Here is a 16,061-nt window from a genome sequence, read left to right as displayed (position 1 = left end):
GTTGGTGTTCTAGTGCAAAATCCCTGCTAAAGAAGTTGCAAGAGCTGCCAGAATCCAGCAATGCCTTCACCTTAATAGGGTGTCCGTTGGGGAGTTCTAACACCACCTCTATGGCTATTGCTGCCCGGGGGGGGGGTCTGGTTTGGGCACCTTCACTGGTTGCTCGCCTGGCTGCTGTGCCCGCTCTCCTGCAGCCAAGCCTTGCCGTTTCCCTGCTCCTGCTCTCCCCCCGCGGCCCCCACCATTCCTTACCACGCTTTTCTCTGAGGGCAGACTCTGGCAAAATGTCCCGGCTGTAGGCAGAGAAAACACTTCCTGGTCGTTTTCCCCTCTTTCTTGCGAACCTCGCCGGAGTTTGAAACCCCGCGCACGCGCGCTCCTCCAATTTCCATTGGTTCCGCGGGCAGCACGGGCGGTGCAGGTGGCCCAGGCACGTCTGGAATGCGATTGTCATGCCAACGCTCCACTCTCCCTTCCCGCCTTTCCAGAGCACACGCCTCTTGGCGTACTCCCACAGCAAGCGCCATTTTAGTCAGCTGGTCCATCGATTGCGGGCGGGGCGAGCGGGAAAGTTCATCTTTTACCCAAGAGGCTAAGCCTTCCTCAAATAGCATTTGCACTGGTTCTGAACCCAGTTCCCACCCGAGTTTGTGGATTAGCATTGCAAATCGTGACCAGTACTCTCTCACTGATTGGTTCCCTTGTTTGCACTCCATCAGCTGCTGGCGTGTCACGCTTTGCTCCACATCACTTGAGAACATATGGTCCATGGCGCTAAAAAATTTCCTCAAGTTCTTTAAGGCGGCATTCTCCGATGCCATTAAGGGCCTAATCCATTCTCTGGCCCCGCCTTCCAGGTGCCCTATCACAAAAGTGACCCTCCCCCCATCGTCTGCAAAGTCCTCATACTGCAGGTCCAGCGCATATTGCACATCTGTCTTAAAAGCATTATAGTCTCTGGGGTTGCCTGAAAACTTCTGCACTAGTCCCGGTACCTTCCTTGCGATGGGGTTGGGCTTCCCCTGGGCATCCTGAGTCCGCCTTTCATCCAGCCGCGCCGCTACTATAGCCAGTTGCTGCTCCAACTCTCTGTTTCTCTCTTCGAGCGTTGGTTCCTTCCTGGCCCCTCTCCGGCGCCTGCTCCTCCAGCTTGACTCATGACACTGCCTCTGCTGCTCTCCGCACAAGCAACAAGGGACTGACGGATTGCTGTAATGGGAATTGGGGTTGCTTGTGCGTAAACTGCAAGCTGCTGCAAGCTAGTCGTATAGCTAAAACTTTCCCTGGTTTGACAGCCCTTGAAACGCGACTGTCTTAGTCACTGGCAGAATCCGTCAGTGGGTGTGACCTAAATTTCTTCCAACATAAAAGTTGCTTGACTCCAAGTCTCCTCCTAGATTCTCTGCGTGGAAGCCTTCTGCGCAGCGTGGGCGTGCCAAGCGGAGGTCCTGTGCTCTCTCCGCTGATTTCACTGGAAGCGTTATATGTCAGGGATGTGTATACCTGTGAAGAGATCCAAGATTTAGAACCTCAAAGCCAAAGTGAGAGCATTTGGGTCAAAATTAAGGGAGAGAAACATAACAGAGACCTCATTGTGGGAGTTTAGTATAGATCCCCAAGCCAAACGGAGGACATAGATGATGCCTTCCTGGAACAGATGGCCAAGCATGCAAAAGGAAGGGAGATAGTAGTAATGGGGGACTTCAGTTACCCAGATATTTGTTGGATTTCAAACCCAGCCAAGAGCATAAGGTCAAACAGATTCCTCACTGGCCTTGCAGACAACTTCATTGTCCAGAAAGTGGGAGAAGCAACAAGAGGAACAGCCATTTTAGATCTGGTCCTAACCAATGTTGATGACCTGGTTAGTGGGGTAGAAGTGGAAGGATCATTAGGCGCGAGTGATCATGCTCTTCTGAAGTTTACTATACAGCGGAAAGGAGCAGCCAAGCATACTAGGACTCAATTTCTTGACTTTAAGAAAGCCGACTTCATAAAACTTAGGGAAGTGCTGGGTGAGATCCCATGGACAGTAATACTAAAAGGAAAGGGAGTTCATGATGGCTGGGAGTTTGTTAAGAGGGAGATAGTAAAAGCACAACGTCAGGCAATACCAATGAGATGGAAACATGGAAGGTGACCTAAAGAAGCCAGGGTGGCTATCTAAAGAACTTTTAACTGAGTTAAGATTAAAAAAGGATGTGTACAAAAAATGGAAAAGGGGGGAAACCACCAAAGAGGAATTCAAACAAATAGCCAGCACGTGTAGACACAAAGTCAGAAAAGCTAAAGCACAGAATGAACTCAGGCTTGCTAGAGAGGTTAAAAGCAACAAAAAAGGCTTTTATGGGTATGTTCGTAGCAAAAGGAAGAACAAAGAAACAGTGGGGTCACTCAGAGGAGAAGATGGTGACACAGAAAGGGCTGAACTCCGCAATGCCTTCTTTGCCTCAGTCTTCTCCGATAAAGAAAACAATGCCCGACCTGAAGAATTTGGAGCAAATGATTCAGCAAAGGAAACACAGCCCAGAATAACTAAGGAGATAGTACAAGAATACTTGGCTAGTTTAGATGTATTCAAGTCTCCAGGGCCAGATGAACTTCATCCAAGAGTATTAAAAGAACTGGCAGATGCGATCTCAGAACCACTGGCAGTCATCTTTGAGAATTCCTGGAGAACAGGCGAAGTCCCGGCAGACTGGTGGAGGGCAAATGTTGTCCCTATTTTCAAAAAGGGGAAACGAGAGGACCCAAATAATTACAGCCCAGTCAGTCTGACATCAATACCAGGGAAGATTATGGAGCAGATCATTAAGCAAACAGTCTGTGAGCACCTAGAAAGGAAAGCTGTGATCACCAATAGTCAGCATGGATTTCTGAAAAATAAGTCATGTCAGACTAACCTGATCTCGTTTTTTGACAGAATTACAAACCTGGTAGATGAAGGGAACGCAGTGGATGTAGCCTACCTTGATTTCAGCAAGGCATTTGACAAGGTGCCCCATGATATTCTTATAAAGAAGCTGGTAAAATGCGGTCTTGACTATGCTACCACTCAGTGGATTTTTAACTGGCTGACTGACCGAAACCAAAGGGTGCTCATCAATGCTTCCTCTTCATCCTGGAGAAGAGTGACTAGTGGGGTGCCACAGGGTTCTGTCTTGGGCCCGGTCTTATTCAACATCTTTATCAACAACTTGGATGATGGATTCAAGGGCATCCTGATCAAATTTGCAGATGACACCAAAGTGGGAGGGGTGGCTAACACCCCAGAGGACAGGATCACACTTCAAAACGACCTTGACAGATTAGAGAACTGGGCCAAAACAAACAAGATGAATTTTAACAGGGAGAAATGTAAAGTATTGCACTTGGGCCAAAAAAATGAGAGGCACAAATACAAGATGGGGGACACCTGGCTTGAGAGCAGTACATGTGAAAAGGATCTAGGAGTCTTGGTTGACCACAAACTTGACATGAGCCAACAGTGTGACGCGGCAGCTAAAAAAGCCAATGCAATTCTGGGCTGCATCAATAGGAGTATAGCATCTAGATCAAGGGAAGTAATAGTGCCACTGTATTCTGCTCTGGTCAGACCTCACCTGGAGTACTGTGTCCAGTTCTGGGCACCACAGTACAAGAAGGACACTGACAAACTGGAACGTGTCCAGAGGAGGGCAACCAAAATGGTCAAAGGCCTGGAAACGATGCCTTATGAGGAACGGCTAAGGGAGCTGGGCATGTTTAGCTTGGAGAAGAGGAGGTTAAGGGGTTATATGATAGCCATGTTCAAATATAGAAAAGGATGTCATATAGAGGAGAGAGAAAGGTTGTTTTCTGCTGCTCCAGAGAAGCGGACACGGAGCAATGGATCCAAACTACAAGAAAGAAGATTCCACCTAAACATTAGGAAGAACTTCCTGACAGTGAGAGCTGTTCGACAGTGGAATTTGCTGCCAAGGAGTGTGGTGGAGTCTCCTACTTTGGAGGTCTTTAAGCAGAGGCTTGACAACCATATGTCAGGAGTGCTCTGATGGTGTTTCCTGCTTGGCAGGGGGTTGGACTCGATGGCCCTTGTGGTCTCTTCCAATTCTATGATTCTATGATTCAAAGATGATAAAGCTCTGATTGGGCTTTTTTCAAATTGGTGTTTTTGGGTTTAGAATGCACATTCAACCAAAAATCGCAGGTGACATGTTTGTTACCAGCCCAAATCAAGCATAGGTGTTTTGGTTCCATCTCAATAGTAAAAGGACGAATAAGCTTCGATTGCTCTTTCGGTGTTCATTCACCCACAAATAGCAAAGCGGTGCAATAAGCCTAAACAAAGCCAAACAGGTTGTTTTGTTTTCCAACTACATAGAAAAAAGAATTTTGGATTGCGTTTACTTCATTTCGTGTTTTTTGCTTTTAATGCACATTGACACAGAAATCGCAAAGTGTGTGTAATGAGACCAAAATAACACAACACCATCTTTTCGCTTCCATATGCATAGAGAGAAGACATATAAGCTTTGATTGGGCTTTTTTCAATTCGCATGGTGTTATTTGGGTGTGCGCCAGAATCACCCCAAACCAATGGAAAAAGGTATTTTGGGTTCCATCTACATAAAAAGAAGATGATAAAGCTCTGATTGGGCTTATTTCAAATTGGTGTTTTTGTTTGTTTTTTATGTTTTTTTAAAAGATATTTTATTAAATTTTCACAGTAAAAGACAAAAAAAGTACGAAATCACACAAAACAAAAAACAATACGATACAAAAATACAGACATAAAACATACAACATAGTTAAACCAAACTTCCATAACCCTCTTTCTTGACCCCCCTCGCCTCTCCCTTTCCTGTGTTCCCATTTACCAAATCATGTTCAGCAATGCTTCACCTTCTCTCAGAATTTGTTTTAAATTAAACATTTCAGCTATTATGTCTCCAATTTTACCCTTTGTTATCAAATATTTAGATATTTAAACTTGACATAATATTATTCAAATTTCATCTTTGTTCTTATAGTTCAGTTATTTTCATATTTTGTTCAACTAGGTTACTAATGCCATGTTGTCTTTATATCCTGCATCATTCTAACATTCATACATTTTACAGTACTTTTGCAAATAGTCCTTAAATTTTTTCCAGTCCTCTTCCACTGTCTCTTCTCCCAGGTCTCGCATTCTGCCAGTCATTTCTGCCAATTCCACGTAGTCAATCAGTTGCATCTGCCATTCTTCCAGAGTGGGCAAATCTTCTATCTTCCAGTACTTTGCGATGAGTATTCTTGCTGCTGTTGTCGCATACATAAATAAAATTCTGTCCTTCTTTAGCACCCTCTGGCCAACAATGCCCAAAAGGAAGGCCTCTGGTTTCTTAGGGAAGGTATATTTAAATACCTTTTTTAGTTCATTATTGTCCCAGCTCACAAAGGACCAACGCCAGTCCGTTGTTATATACAAAAGTCTTTATTGAAGTTCAGTTTGTCTTTCACATCAGGAGCGTGCAGCTCTACGTCTGAGACTCTAGACCGCCGAAGCTCCGTCTGAGTCTCCTCCCTCCAGACACCAGTTTAAGACCCTAGCCTTGCTCCACCTCTTCCTTTGCTCTTTCCTCCTCTGGCTCCGCCTGTCAGCTGGGGTCTCGCCCTTCCTAGACTCTTCTGACGCTGAGTCCCCTGAGTCTTCCCCCTGCCTCCGGCGGGCTTTAGGACCTGGTTCCCCATCCGGGTTTTCTGCTGTCCCGCGCGCCTGTACATTCGAACTTGGCGCGCGCGCCCAGCCGGCAACCCTCCTCCTGACCGTTACACTGCTCCTGTCACTGCTTCCCCCTTCGGGGAGGCCAGCTGGACCTGACCTCCCCTCTGTTCCCCCACTCTCCGACAGAGGCGTGGTTAGTCCCGACTCTTCTTCTCTCCCTGCTGGAGGAGACGCTGCCCCTGACACCTGGGACTCTTCCCCCCCACTATGCTCTGGTGGGGAAGCTGGTCCTGATCTCCAGCTGCTGCTTTGGGAGTCCCCGCTGGCCCCTTGTTTCTGGTGTGTCTCCCCTGGGACCCCCCCTTGCCCCCTACGCTGCCCTCAGATCCTTCCCCTTTGCTCTCCATCTCCTCTCTCCCCTGTACCTCTGCTCCTGAGCCCCTGACATCCATCCCGCCCTCGAAGCCCCCCTTCCCCCCTTCCTCTCTTCTGGGGCGGGTTCCGGGTGCTCCAGTGCTGTGGGGGTGAGTGCGGGATACAGTTCCTTCCCCTGGTGTGCAGCTGACCAGTTGGATCCAGCCAGCCCGTAATGGGCTCGCCGACGTCGATCTCCTCTGCTTCCATCTCTCTGCATTCGTGTTCGAACCCAAGGTCCTCCCCCAACACGTCCATGTCCGTCTCTCCCCCTGTTACCTCGGGTGATGCTGCGTGCCAGGGCCCCCTTAGCAGTTCCCTGCTCCACCCCACCTCCGGTTGAGTGTCCCACCAATAAGAGCGGTCCGTGGCAGACCCCAAGAGTGATCCCTCCGGGGAGCTTGTGTCTGGCGCCGTTTCCTCAGCAGATGAGAACCCCTGGAACGTGCTGGTTGAAAGTGTGGGTGTGAAAATCTGCCGGCATAGGTCTGTGCGGGAAGAGTGCATGGAACTCGTCTTTGAGGTAGTGCTCCTCCAAGGCATAGTCCGGCACCCACCTGTTGGCGCTGGCCGGGGTACCTTCCCTGGCAAGGAGATATTCAACTCCCTCTTTCCCCCATCTTGAGTCTAAAATCTCCGTGACCTCGTTGAGTGGTGCCGCCCTCGGTGACCCCTCCCCCGTTGGCGACTTTCTAAGTGGGCGAGGTGCGGTCCCTGGCGCCTGAAACCTGTGGGGTTCCTTGTAGGGTGTGAGGACTGACCTATGAAATACCGGGTGCATTCTGGAGCCCTCCGGGAGTGTCAACCGGAAGGCCACTGGGTTGATTTGTGCCTCGACTTGGTAAGGCCCTAACTGCTTGTGTTTGAGCTTCTTCTTAGCTAACGTTCTGGCCGGCACTGCCTGGGCCGCTAACCAGACCCAGTCCCCCACCTGGATGTCTTCCCCGACTCTCCTGTGCCTGTCTGCCTGCACTTTGTAGGCGTGTTTTGCTAGTTCCAAGGTCCTTCGGAGTTGCTCGTGGACCTCCTGTAACTCTGCTGCCAAGTGCTCTGCTCCCCGTGGCTCCCCCCCCCTTCGTCTCTAACCCCGGGAAGGTTCTGGGATGCCGCCCATTGTTGGCGAAGAACGGTGTCACCCCTGTAGATCCGTGCTACGTGTTGTTGTAGGCAAACTCGGCCAGCGGTAGGTAGTCCACCCAGGTCGAGGGCTGTTGATTCGCGTAGCATCGCAGGTACTGCTGCATGATGGCGTTGACCCACTCCGCTTGTCCGTTGGTCTGGTGTCGTGCCGACGCTAAGTTGATCTTGACGTTCAGGATGCCCAGCAGCTTCTGCCAGAAGCTCGAGACGAATTGGCGACCCCGGTCAGACAGGATGGACCGTGGTAAGCCGTGAACTTTGAACACGTGTTCTATGAACAGTTTGGCAGTCTGTTCCACTGTGGCCACCTTCGCGCAAGGAATGAAGTGCGCCATCTTGGTGAACAGGTCTACGACCACGAGTACCGCTGTTTTGCCTCGCGAGCTGGGCAGATCTGTGACAAAGTCCAGGGCCACTTTCTCCCACGGTTCGAGCGGCGTCTGTAGCGGTTCCAGCAGTCCCGCCGGCTTCTTGTGCACTGGTTTGGCCCTTTGGCATGTGTCACACCTAGAGACGTAATCCGCGACTTCTCCCCTCATCTGGGGCCACCAAAAGTCTCTGGCCACCAATTCCGCCGTCTTGTCCTTGCCGAAGTGCCCAGCACTGGGCGCGTCGTGTAACTGCTGCAGGACTTTAGCTCGGAGGTCGTCCCCAGGCACGTAGAGAGCTCCTTTGCGGGTGAGCAGTCCGTCGCGTATCTGGAACTCGTCGTCCTTCGCTGTGCCTCTTCGCACCTCCTCCATCTTGGATTGTGCGAAGGCATCCGTCTGCAGTGCGCGACGCACTGCGTCCTGGTCCACGGTGGCTGAAGCGCATGCCCACGCTTTCGGTGCGAAAATGTCTTTGGCCGCCACCAGTGCCGCTTCCTCGAGATACTGCGGTTTCCTGGATAGTGCATCCGCCATGACGTTGTTGTCTCCCGGGATGTATTCTATCCGGAAGTCGAAATCCGCAAAGAACTCCGCCCAGCGGATGTGTCTCTGGTTCAGGAACTGCGCCGTGCGCCAGTACTCCAGGTTCTTATGGTCCGTGCGGACCTGCACAGTGTGTCTGGCTCCGATGCGGAAGTGCCGCCACGCCTTGAAGGCTGCATGAATGGCTAGCAACTCCCTGTCCCAGATGGTGTAGTTCTGTTCCGACTTGCTGAGTTTCCTGGAGTAGAATGCGCAGGGCCTCCAGTTCCCTTGCGGATCTTGCTGCAACAGGACCGCCCCCACCGCTCTGTCTGATGCGTCAGTCTCAACCCTCATTGGTTTGCCGGGGTTTACGTGTAGCAGCTGTTCTTCGGACGCGAAGAGATGCTTGAGTCTCCGAAAAGACTGTTCCGCCTGGTCCGTCCAGGTGAACTTCTTCTTCTTGGAGCTGAGGGTGTCCGTGATAGCCGCCGTCTCCTTCGCGAACCCCTTGATGAACTTGCGGTAAAAGTTGGCGAAGCCGACGAACTTCTGGACCTCCTTCCGATTGCGCGTGCTCTTCCAGTCCAACACCGAGCGGACCTTGGCGCTGTCCATGGCGAGTCCCTTGTCGGACAGCTTGTAGCCCAGGAAATCCACCTCCGTCACGTCGAACTGGCACTTCTCCAGTTTGGCGTAAAGTCTGTGCTCCCGTAGTCTCTGCAGGACCTCCTTGACGTCTCCCTCGTGAGCCTCCTGCGATTCCGAGAAGATCAGGATGTCGTCTAGGAAGCATACGCACTTCTTGTAGAGGAGGCCCGCTAACACGTGGTGCATGAAGGCTTGGAAACAATGGGAGCCATTTTGCAGACCAAACGGCATAACTCTATATTCATAGGTGCCTAAAGGCGTAAACATGGCCGTCTTCCACTCATCGCCCTCCCGCATGCGTATAAGGTTGTACGCCCCTCGTAGATCCAACTTGGTGAAGATCCGTCCCTTCCTCACCGTCGCAAGCAGGTCGTCGATCTTGGGCATGGGGAATGCTGTGGGCTTTGTCCTGGAATTTATGATCCTGGAATCAACTACGATTCTCCGTTGGGGCGTGTCTTTCTTCTTCACGAAAAACAGGGGACTGCCCCCCACTGCTTTGGATTCAAGTTGTGATCTATGAACTCCCTGAGTTCTTGCAGTTCGTCCTCAGACATGGAATATAGTTTTCCAGTCGGCAGTGTCGCCCCCGGTAGGAGGTCAATCGTGCAGTCGTAGGGCAGGTGGGGAGGCAGCTTGTCCGCTTCCTTCTCGCAGAAGACCTCCAAAATTGCCTTGTACTTGTTGGGCACCGCCTGCACCATGCCTAGGTGTAGCTGCTGTTCATCTTCCTGTCCCTCCTCTTCCTGGCCGGTTCGGATGCAGTGTTCTGCGCAGTAGGAGGAGCAGAAGGTCAATTGCCGCTGGTACCATGCTAATGCCGGGCTGTGCCTATCCAGCCAACTCATGCCCAACACTATGGGCGTGTCCGACAGGTGGGTGACATTGAAGCTGATGACTTCGCAGTGATTTCCAATTTGCAGTACCATAGGCGGCGTTTGCTGTACCACCTGTCCACCCAGTAGCTCCCTGCCATCGACCGTGACAACGTTTAGGGGCATCGTGGCTGGTAGGAGCGCTATGCGATGTCGCCTGATGAAGTCCACCCCCACAAAGTCTGCATTACTACCAGAGTCAATGGTAATAGGGACTTCCAGGGTGAATCCATTTGGCAGCTGGAGTGATGTGGTGAGTTGCACCACTGGTTTGGGTGGGAGGGGGTCTGTGGGCTGCAAAATCTCTGGGGACTGCTTCACTGACTCGCCTGGCTGGGCCCCAGTGCCTCTGCCTCCAGCCAGGCTTCGTCGTTTCCCTGCAGCTGTTCCCCCTGCTGAACTGCTCCTCTTACTGTTGCTGAGGCTGCAGTGTGCTTCTGGATCCTCTGGGGACACTCTTTGGCCATGTGCTGTGCACTGTCGCAGATGTAACACTTCCTGCTCCCTCTAGGAGCCTTCGTCTTGACTGCTCCTGGTGTTTGGGCTCTGGTCGCTGTCTGAGCCTTGGCACCACCGATCTCCATCGGCTCTTCTCCCTCCCCCAGTGGAGGCGTGGAGTGCGCGTGCCCTGTTTCTCTGGGTATGAAGGGAGGTGTTTTGGCCGGTGTGCGTGCCAGACGACGCTCATCCCTGCCCCAAGGGCGTTCTTCCAGGCGTACCCCTATCGTCAGCGCTCTCTGGACGACTTCTGTGGTAGTGGTAGGTCTCTCCCTCCTCGCCAGCTCATCTTTCACGGGTCCATTTAGCCCCTCCCAGAACAGATCCCTCACGGCATCAGAGTCCTTCTCCCAGCCCAGCACATTTACCAACGCAAAAAAGCGGGAGTGATATTGTCTCACCATGGCTTTGCCCTGCTGCAGCCCGTGCGTTTCCCTCCTGGCCACATCCACATCTACCGTTGATTTAAAACAAGCGTCCATAGCCTCGATAAATGCGTTTGAATCCTGGAGGGCGGGATCATTTTCGCGCCTGTCAGGGCTGCCTCAGGTCCCAGCTCACAAAGGACCAACGCCAGTCTCTCTTTATATACAGAAACGTTTATTGCAGTTCATTTTTCGTTTCACAGCCGAGGCGCGCAGCCCCACGTCCGTAACGCTAGACTGCTGAAGTCCCCTCTGAATCAGTCCCTCCCCTGCACCAGTTTAAGATGCTTGCTTTGCTCCACCTCCTCCTGTCTTTCCTTTTCCGCAGGGTCTTTCTGCCCGCTGGAGTTTCGCCCCTCCTGGATTCCTCTGACACTGAATCCCCAGATGGCTCTCCCTCCCTCCTGCGGGCTTTGGGACCTGGCTCCTCCCCCAGGCTCTCCGTTTCCCCTCGCGCTTGCACATTTGAACTTGGCGCGCGCGCCTAGCTTCCAACCTTTCTCCTGATTGTTACATCACTCTCTCACTGCTCCCCTCCCCTTCCGGGAGGATAGCTTGTTCTGACCTCCCCTCCGTTCCTGCCGACGGAGCTGCTTCCCCTGACACACTGGAACCTCCCCCCCTTCGCTACGCTCTGGAGGGGAAGCCGGTCCCGATCTCCAGCTGCTGCTTCGGGATTCCCTATTTGCTCCTTCCCCCTGATGAGTCCCCCCTGGGGCTCCTCTTGTCTTGGCTACAGGCGCCCCCTCCTGGGAATCCCCCGATTCGCTGGAAAGGCTCATGGAATCCCTCGGGCCACCGTCCTCCTCTTCCTCACTGTCCTCGGACTCTTCCCAATAGTCCTCCCTCTCCTGCCTCCCATGTGCCTCTGCTCCTGAACCCCTGACATCCATCCCCCCTCGAAGCCCCCCTTCCCCCCTCCCGCTGCTCGGGTGCTGGTTCCGGGTGCTCCATTGCCGTGGGGGGTAATGCTGGAAACAGTTCATTTCCCCCGGTCTGCCGCCCCCCAACTGGATCCGGCCAGTCCTTGATGACCTCGTCTACGTCGATCTCCTCTGCTTCCAATTCAGTGTATGTGTGCTCGAACCCGGGCTCCTCCCCCAACACGTCCATTTCCGCCTCTCCCCCTGTTACCTCGGGCGATGCTATTTGCCAAGGCCACCTTAGCCACCTCCTGCTCCACCCCACTTCTGGCTGATCGTCCCACCAGTAAGAGCGGTCCGTGTCCACCCCCGAGCACGATCCCCCCCCGGAGACTTCCAGTCGGCGCCAGCGTTTAATGGCGGTCCTTTCTCCGAGCTCCGGAGAAGGACTGCTCCGTGAGTTCGGGTCTGACCCGCTACGGCAAGCGGGGGACCCCTAAAATCACAGGCGCAGAAGCCTGTGAACAAGGAGACTCGGTGGGAACCAGAAGCGCCCCCCTTTACTGCGAAAGAGCCTTTTTAAAGGCTCCGGAACTGCATCGGGAGTGAGCGTGGTGCTGAGAGTCGCAACCCAGCCCGCGGAGTGAAGCCGCGTTGCCATGAACGGAGAGCGCCGATTCCTTCCTGTAAATTGAAATTCGACTGAAAAACCCGTGAGTAGGACTGAAAGATTATTTGGGACTTTAAAACTAAAATTTAAAATTCAGCCGGAAACGGGAAAGGCAAAAAATAAGGAAGTCTGCCTTCCCCCAACTGCATGACAGACTAAGCAACGAAAACACAAAGCTGCATCTGAAGGAAAATAATCTTATGACTGCTTAACCTTGGCATTGGACATGATCTCCTCTCTAGCAGGCAGGGGCAGAGGGGAGAAAAAGTGACTTTATAACCTGCATGACTTTTTAAAAGAGAAAAGTTTTCCGCTGCCTTAATCCCCTGAGACGGACTGTCAAAATAAGATACCAGGAACTGTATTTAGAACTTGATACAACTTGTTACAAAGTTATACTGTGGAAGCTCTGCTTGTTACAGTGTTGGGACTTTGCTGCAACAACTCTTTGGATAGTGTGGACAGAGTAATTATATAGAAAAAGTGTTGCAGCACTTATATTGAGGAATCCTGGTCTCTTTGTTCTTTGTTTCCTTCACTTGGACATTTTGGTTTGCTCCCTCTAGAGGGTTGAGAAGTAACAGTTGCAGAGCAACGGATTAAGACAGTGGGATTTTCCATCAGGAAACTAAGAGAGTTTGTGTACTGGTCCAGTAAACGCTTCCGCTGTGCCACCAGCAACAGCTCTCTTTGCAGAGTATTAATTAAGTCCAGTGCAGAGATTCTTGTTGCAGTACAAGGCTTCAGAGTCTCAGCAGCAAAGAAATAACGACACAGGGAAGCCTGTCTTTCCAAAGACAGGTTTATTGCAGAAAGATAACATAAACACCTCCGGAGCTTTCGGACATTTTTGCTTCACGCCCCAAACACAGAGAAAACAAACACTCTTTATATACTGAGCAACTTAACAACTTAACAACTTAACGAGCTTGACTACTTAAAGTTACATGACATTGCTAACTTGCCAGCGTCTTAGGTTTCACACCCTAACACCCCCTCTCGCTGGCAATACAAAAAACAAAATTACTTCAGACCCATTTCTTCACAAAAGTTTTCATGCCGCTGAAAACCAAGCGGTTTTGTAAAACCATCAGCTTGATTTTCATGACTGGGACAGTAATTTAATTTAACAATTCCTGCTTTTACCGTTTGACAAACATTTTGAAAGCGGATATCCAAATGTTTTGTACGACCTTTAAACTGCCCATTTTGTGCTAACTTAAGACACGGTTGATTATCACCCCATACAGTGATTGGAGTGATGGCCTTTTCATACATCTCTTGTGCCAAGCATTTGTAAAATTCTAGATCTCTACATAACTCAGACAAGGCACAGAACTCAGCTTCTGTTGACGACAAAGCAATTAGGTTCTGTTTCTTGGATCTCCACCCAATCAGAGAGTTACCAAATTTTATTACACAGCCAGACACTGATTTTCTATCTTTTAAATTTGCCCAATCACTATCTGCCCAACAAGTAATCTGTGCTTGTCCTTCCGAAGATAATTCAAGACAAAAATCTTTGGTGTATTGTAAATATCTTAACACTCTTTGAATTCCTTTCCATGCATTTACACTAGGTTTCGAAGCTTCTCTGCTGAGTAAGTTAACAGCGTAAGCAATATCTGGTCTGCTCCATTGCGAAATATGGAGTAAGCTTCCCAGTGCTGACTGAAAGATTTCAGCACGCTTGAATTCAGCACGATCCTTGAACTCATTGTCTTTTACAAAACCCATTTCCATTGGTGTTCTAACACCTGCACACTCCGTCATGTTAAACTTTTTCAACGTTTGCAATATCTTGCCTTTTTGATTCAGTAGAAAACTGCCATTTTTGGTCCTATCTATCTGAACACCAAGATAGACCTTCACATCACCAAGATTCTTAACTTTGAAGTGTTTATTTAACTCTTTGGCTAGTTTTTTTTACTTGTTCTTGTGTCTTTGAAGTATAAATCAGGTCATCTACATAAACAAGCAAAGATTCTTGAGCATCTCCTGAACTTCTGAAATATAAGCAATTGTCAGCCTTGCTCCTGCTAAAACCAATGCCTACCAAAACGTCATTCAAACACTCATTCCAATTATGAGCAGATTGCTTGAGTCCATAAATAGATTTATGTAGTTTCCATACCTGATTTGATTTACCAACTTTCTTTTTTTTTTTTTTATAAATACTTTTTATTATATTTTCTTCATCATACACAACCAAAGAAAAAGGGGAAAAACCCCTCCAAGAAAAACAATACACATTACAGAAAAACATTAAGTAAGAATAGACGATTAGAAAAGAAAAAAGAAAAGAAAAAAAGAAAAAAAAAAAAAAGAAAGGATACATACAAACAATTTACTAATAACAACTTCCTTCCCTTCTGATTTCGGATTCCTGTCTTTAATGATTTCAGTCAAACAGCTGGTATAGGATCTTTGATTGTAACATTGGAAGATTAGGTCAGACCTACTGTAGTTGGTAAGCTGCTAAAATTACTATCGAAATAAACCATAAATTTGTTCCAGTCTTCTTTTAACTTTGTATTTTTTTGATTTCTGATTCTTTGCGTCATTTTCGCCATTTCTATAAAGCCATAAAGTTTCAGTTGCCAATCTTTCACCGTTGGTAAAGTTGGGTTTTTCCAATTCTGGGCAATTAACATTCTAGCCGCCGCTGTTGCGTATTGGAACAAGGTTTTGTCCTTTTCCGGTATTTCTTTTCCCACCATCCCTAGTAAGAAGGCCTCTGGTTTTTTGGGGAATGTGAGTCTAAATATTTTTTTTTAATTCGTCATATATCTGATTCCAAAATTTTTTTACTCCCTCACATGTCCACCACATATGTATGAAATTCCCTTCATTTGTTTTACATCTCCAGCAGGCCTTGTTACCAGTCTTATACATCCTATTTAATTTTTCTGGGGTTAAATACCATCTGTATATCATTTTCTCTAAGTTTTCTCTAATAGCAGCACTTGCTGTAAATTTTATTCCCTCATTCCATAATTTCAACCATTTCTCCTGTTCTATATTATATCCTAAGTCTCTTGCCCACTTTACCGTAACTTCTTTAATTTCTACCTCTTTTGTATCCCATTCTAGTAAGATATTATACATTTTAGATAGCAACTTAGACCTACTTTCAATTATTTCAATTTGGAATTTTGATTTCTTTTCACTCATTCCTGCTTTCTTATCTTCCGTCCATCTTGCATTGATTTGATGATAGTGTATCCAGCCTTTCAATTTCCCTTGCAACTCCTCATACGATCTTAATTTCCAGCCTTCATGGGATCTTATCAATAAATCTTCATATGTTAGGTTTTGCTCGTCCAAATTTGTTTTCTTAAATGATAAAATATCTATTGGGGATAGCCACCAGGGTGTTTTAGGTTCTAACAGTTTTTTATTTCTTTCCCAAACTTCGTATATCGGACCTCTGATAATATGGTTCGTAAAACTCTTGTGTACCTTTCCTTTACTTGACCAGAGGTAGGCATGCCATCCAGACCTGTTTTCTACACCTTCAAGTTCCAATAAGTCTTTGTTTTCCAGGGTTATCCAATCTTTCACCCAGCATAAGCAAGCCGCTTCGTAATACAATCTTAGGTTGGGTACCGCCAGTCCTCCTCTCTCCTTTCGATCTGTTAGTAGTTTATATCTAATCCTTGGCCTCCTTCCCTGCCATATAAACCTAGAGAGTACTTTCTGCCAGTCTTTGAATATTTTGGTCCCTCTAATAACCGGAATGTTCTGGAAGAGGAACAGCATCTTAGGAAGAATATTCATTTTTATTGCCTCCATCCTGCCAAGCCACGAAAGGTTTACTCTGTTCCAGACGTCCAGATCTTTTTTAACTTTGTTCCAGGTTGTTGTGTAATTATCTTCAATTAAGTTTATATTTTTAGATGTGAGCCAAATACCTAGATATTTTATTTTTTTGGTTACTTCAATT

The 16,061-nt window shown here is 48.7% G+C and overlaps 1 protein-coding gene across 1 annotated transcript in view; it reads left to right on the top strand.

Annotated features, from left to right (window-relative positions):
- The window catches only part of LOC308578095 (uncharacterized protein), a gene marked incomplete at both ends in the record, with an annotated part of 52,038 nt that extends 38,824 nt beyond the window's left edge, over positions 1-13,214 (top strand). The window contains one exon of the mRNA XM_081178369.1: positions 13,210-13,214. Within this exon, the coding sequence (XP_081034495.1) occupies positions 13,210-13,214 (5 nt within the window). The remainder of the gene's footprint in view (positions 1-13,209) is intronic.
- Between the last annotated feature and the right edge of the window lie 2,847 nt (positions 13,215-16,061).

The sequence above is a fragment of the Podarcis bocagei genome, assembly GCF_964188305.1.
Source record: "Podarcis bocagei genome assembly, chromosome: W".
Classification (NCBI taxonomy): domain Eukaryota; kingdom Metazoa; phylum Chordata; class Lepidosauria; order Squamata; family Lacertidae; genus Podarcis; species Podarcis bocagei.
The sequence above is the reverse complement of the archived record's forward strand: the minus strand, read 5'-3'. Positions and strand labels throughout refer to the sequence as shown.